Source organism: Populus trichocarpa, chromosome 6, assembly GCF_000002775.5.
Source record: "Populus trichocarpa isolate Nisqually-1 chromosome 6, P.trichocarpa_v4.1, whole genome shotgun sequence".
Taxonomy (NCBI): Eukaryota; Viridiplantae; Streptophyta; class Magnoliopsida; order Malpighiales; family Salicaceae; genus Populus; species Populus trichocarpa.
In genome coordinates this window covers 5,017,854-5,022,918 of record NC_037290.2, presented here as the reverse complement: position 1 = coordinate 5,022,918, position 5,065 = coordinate 5,017,854, and the positions used below count along the sequence as shown (strand labels likewise).

General features: G+C 38.8%; 1 protein-coding gene across 1 annotated transcript; it reads left to right on the top strand.

The window, feature by feature from the left end:
* The first annotated feature begins 549 nt into the window (after nt 1-549).
* Nucleotides 550-4,534, top strand: LOC7474693 (EIN3-binding F-box protein 1). Its single transcript, XM_002308946.4, has 2 exons — nt 550-928; nt 1,476-4,534. The coding sequence occupies exons 1-2, from the start codon at nt 904-906 to the stop codon at nt 3,419-3,421; spliced, it is 1,971 nt and encodes a 656-aa protein (XP_002308982.4). The 5' UTR covers nt 550-903; the 3' UTR covers nt 3,422-4,534.
* The last annotated feature ends 531 nt before the right edge of the window (nt 4,535-5,065 follow it).

Below are 5,065 nucleotides of genomic sequence, written 5' to 3'. Positions count from 1 at the left end.
TATCATAATTTTATACCTATAAACTTTTCATACAAAATTCACAATTATTTCTTATATATATATATATATATGAAATCAATAATCCATAAAATCTCCATTTTATCATTCAATGGTGAACAATAATTTTCTTTTGTAAATCTTAGCATTATTAACTGTACTTTTATTCTACATGTGAATGAATATTTGTTTTTGTGTTATAATCTATTTATTAAATTATCTGTTTGCATGAAATAAATATTAAATAAATATTTTTTAGATATTTTTAGATGATTTTAATGTGTTTATACTAAAAATAAAAATTTTAAAAAAATATTATTTTAATTATAAAATACTTGTAAAAAACAGTCTCAACTGTGATGCCAAACACGTGAAAGAAAATAGACAGAAGATGTGGAAAAGAATGGTTCAAAAACGATAATAAAGGAGGCATGTCATAATTTCTCAAAACGACGACGACAAGAGAGTAGAATAATACAAGAATGGCAGAGGTGGACCGTTGGGACCGAAAAGAAAACAGTAAAGAGGAAGGATACATTGCATGTTGGCAAAAGCCAATGAATCTCTCTCTCTCTGCTAAACATTTCTTGATTTCTTTCGTACTATATTAACACACCACTTGCACTTTTCTTCTCAAACAACAAACCAAACCAGGAAAGCCAAACCAAAAAAACCAGACCCTTCTCTTCTTTAATTCTCTCCTTTGTTTTCTTTTTTTGCCCTACTCTGTTGGGGTTTCAAGTTCTCTACTCTCTCTCTTTTTTCACTCTTGGTGATGCATTTAAGCTTTCTTGCTTCATTTCTTATCAGTTTCTTGGTACTTGCTGTCAGTTTGTGTGCCTTTTGTGCTGTTAATCAACGAGGCTTCTTCTTCGTCTTCTTCTTTTCATTTCTGTTGTTTCAGTCATGCCTACTCTTGTTAACTACAGTGGTAAGTTTTACCTTTTCTATTCTTGGGTGTTTTTGGATTTCGCTTATACGTTTTGAGGTTTAAAAGTGGATTAATGTTTGTTAGATTTGAGGTATATTTTAATATGCTGGTTTGGATTGGAGTCTTGTTTCAGTATGAAAATAGTAGGTAAAGAAATAACCTTGAAGTGCTTTTTTATTGGTTTTGTGTTCTGTTGTGGCAAAAACATGACCTGTCTGCAAATTAGTTGGATTTAATTTTGTCTTTGAACAAAAGTAATACGAGGATAGATGGAAATTCAGGAAAGGAAGAAACTTTAGGAGATTCGTTAGATTATTGGTGGCTTAATTGTGAATTCTTATTTGAGAGGCCTAGATCCTTGAAGGGTTTGTCTTCTGTTGGAAATTCTTAAGAGGCTGCAATTTTTTGAAATAAAAATCAAAGCTTGAATTTTGTTGAGTCTGCTTGCTTCTAATATTGTCTGCATGAATATTTTCTGGCCTCTGTTTACTACATAGAATCTTTTAGAGAGCTTTAGCTTATTGGTGTTTGTTGATGGGTTTTTCAGGAGATGATGAAATCTATTCTGGGGGCTCTTTCTATACAAATCCTTCCGACCTTGGTCGATTATATTCAATTGTATCCAATGTGGATGTATACAGCCCTGCTTGCAAGCGAGCTCGCATTAGTGCTCCTTTTCTCTTTGAATCATCTGGGTTCGAGCAGAATATGCGACCATCAATTGAAGTTCTTCCAGATGAATGCCTTTTTGAGATCTTCAGACGCGTTCCTGAAGGCAAAGAGAGGAGTTCCTGTGCCTCTGTGTCCAAGAAATGGCTTATGCTTTTGAGCAGCATCAGGAGGTCTGAATTTTGCAACAGCAACCCTGTAGCTGAAGAAGAAAACGAAACAGCAGCTCCTGTTTGTAATGATGTTGAAATGGTCTCTTGCGAAGACAACGGGGAAGTTGAGAGTGATGGTTACCTTACCAGGTCCTTGGAAGGAAAGAAAGCAACAGATATGAGACTGGCTGCCATTGCTGTTGGGACAAGTAGCCGTGGGGGCCTGGGCAAGCTGTTGATCCGGGGAAGCAACTCTGTTCGTGGGGTTACCAACCGTGGTCTATCAGCAATAGCACGTGGTTGCCCTTCTCTAAGGGCTCTTTCTTTGTGGAACGTTCCTTTTGTTGGGGATGAAGGTCTATTTGAGATCGCCAAAGAATGCCATTTGTTGGAGAAGCTTGACCTTTCCAACTGTCCTTCAATTTCCAACAAGGGTTTGATTGCAATTGCTGAGAACTGCCCTAATTTGAGCTCTTTGAATATTGAATCTTGTTCTAAGATTGGTAACGAAGGCTTGCAGGCAATCGGAAAGCTGTGCCCTAGGTTGCATTCAATCTCTATTAAAGACTGCCCTCTTCTTGGGGATCATGGAGTATCAAGTTTATTATCTTCAGCTTCTTCTGTATTAACAAGGGTGAAGCTTCAGGGTTTGAACATCACAGACTTCTCTCTTGCTGTAATTGGGCACTATGGGAAAGCTGTTACGAATCTTTCCCTTAGTGTTCTCCAGCATGTTAGTGAGAGAGGCTTTTGGGTCATGGGTAATGCTCAGGGTTTGCAAAAATTAATGTCTTTGACAATTACTTCATGCCGGGGGATAACAGATGTGAGTCTTGAAGCTATTGCAAAGGGTTCCTTGAATCTGAAGCAGATGTGCCTCCGCAAGTGCTGCTTTGTGTCTGATAACGGGTTGGTTGCTTTTGCCAAAGCTGCCGGATCTCTTGAGAGCCTGCAATTGGAAGAATGTAACAGAATTACCCAGTCAGGGATCGTTGGTGCACTTTCAAACTGTGGAACAAAGTTGAAAGCTCTTAGTCTTGTGAAGTGCATGGGAATTAAGGATATGGCACTCGGAATGCCAGTGCCCTCTCCTTGCAGCTATCTTCGATTTTTGTCAATTAGAAATTGCCCAGGATTTGGCAGTGCGAGCTTGGCTGTGGTAGGGAAGCTGTGCCCTCAACTTCAGCATGTTGACCTAAGTGGGCTTTGCGGAATTACAGATTCTGGGATTCTGCCACTGTTAGAGAGTTGTGAGGCAGGTCTTGTTAAGGTGAATCTTAGTGGTTGCATGAGTTTGACCGATGAAGTAGTTTCAGCCTTGGCTAGGCTACATGGTGGAACCCTTGAATTGCTGAATCTGGATGGTTGCAGAAAGATCACTGATGCTAGCTTGGTAGCAATTGCTGAAAATTGTCTGTTTCTCAGTGACCTAGATCTGTCAAAGTGTGCAGTCACTGATTCTGGCATTGCTGTCATGTCAAGTGCAGAGCAGCTCAATCTTCAAGTCCTATCCTTGTCAGGATGTTCTGAAGTATCAAACAAGAGCTTGCCTTGCCTAAAGAAAATGGGCAGGACCCTGGTGGGGTTGAACCTCCAAAAATGCAGTTCAATTAGCAGCAGCACAGTTGAGCTGCTTGTAGAGAGCCTGTGGAGATGTGATATCCTTTCATAATCAGGGAGGAAAAGAGGAAAAGAGATGCTCATTCACTGAATCAAATAGTTGGAATCAAAGGCGTTGAACTGGATAAGGAGATTCATGCACTCCAGTTTGTCTATACATAGTAGAAGGATAAGTTTCATATAGTCAGCTCACACGGGTAGTAGCGTTCAGCGTAGTTTTTGGCCCATCATCGGTGGGTCTGCTAATAACTGGGTGGCTTGGTTGTTTCCATGGAACTTTGGCAGATCACTTCTCCATCCTTTTTTGCAGGCTTTCTTCAGACAGAAAGCCTGTTGTAAATGTTCTGCCCCCATTGATGGGAGGCCTCCTCTTTCATGGCATGGTTTCTTGAGAATACAGTTACCAAAGCTCTAGTAAGAATTTCCACTTGTGGCTACTCCATTTCCTATACCATCTAAGGTCCTTGTTATGTTTTGCTGGATGTGACATACCCCGTGTTTTAGCTCTTGTCTTGCAATCCTTCGATAGTTTGTGATGACTAAGCTTTCTTTATTCCGATCTTACCAAGTGGGTTGCTTTTATTATTAAAAAAAACTCTCTTGTTTTATTCAGTTCTCAGTATCTAGTGTCTTTCAGTGCTCGAAACTCTCCTGTGTTGGTTTCGTGGTTCTCGCGTGTTCCTCTGTTGTTATCGTGTGTTCTCTTTCATTCCAGTTTGTAAGAGTGGTTGCTTTGGGCAGTTCTATACCAGGGTGCTTCAGATTTGCAGGCTTTGGCAGTGGCAGCTGGATCGTCTCCTGCCAAGACAACTTGATTTCAGTTGTTTTTGTTTTTGACAAAGTCCTGGTATTTCTGGCCTCTGTGTATGAATTGTACTCTGTAACTGCTTCAATAAAATGTAATATTTCCATTGTACTCTGGCCTCTGGTATCGTGTGTTCTCTTTCATTCCAGTTTGTAAGAGTGGTTGCTTTGGGCAGTTCTATACCAGGGTGCTTCAGATTTGCAGGCTTTGGCAGCGGCAGCTGGATCGTCCCCTGCCATGACAACTTGATTTCAGTTGTTTTTGTTTTTGACAAAGTCCTGGTATTTCTGGCCTCTTTGTATATGAATTGTACTCTGTAACTGCTTCAATAAAATGTAATATTTCCATTGTGTTGTATAATCCATTTCTGTTGAAAAAATGTCAATGCAGAAATCTCCACTACAGATTCCAGAATTTGACTCCAAGAACTTTATTCTGGATTAATTACCGCAGTTATCTTAGGAGTTAGGACTGATGGTGACAGTTCTGATAGTAGATTACCATAGTATGTTAGGACCAGTGGTTGCAATGTTTGTTGCATTAGCAAAAAACCTGATAAGGTGGTCTAGGGTTTGATGGAGAGGAAGTTAAGGCAGTCATGGTGGTGGCAGCCACGAGAGAGAGCACTGTTTATCCCATAAGGATTTCATGATTAAGATGCTTGCTGTTTGTTTATTTATTGAATTTTTTTTTTTTAAGTTTTAAAGTGAATTATTTTTTGATGTTTGGTAATGTAATAGAAAATAAATTGAAAAATATTTTCTAGTATGTTTGGTTATATCATGAAAAATAAGCTGGAAAATAACTTATTAATGTTTTATTTTTTTTTAAGTTTATTAAAATAACGATAAACAAATTTTACAAATTAAAAGGTTGAATGAGAATGAAATT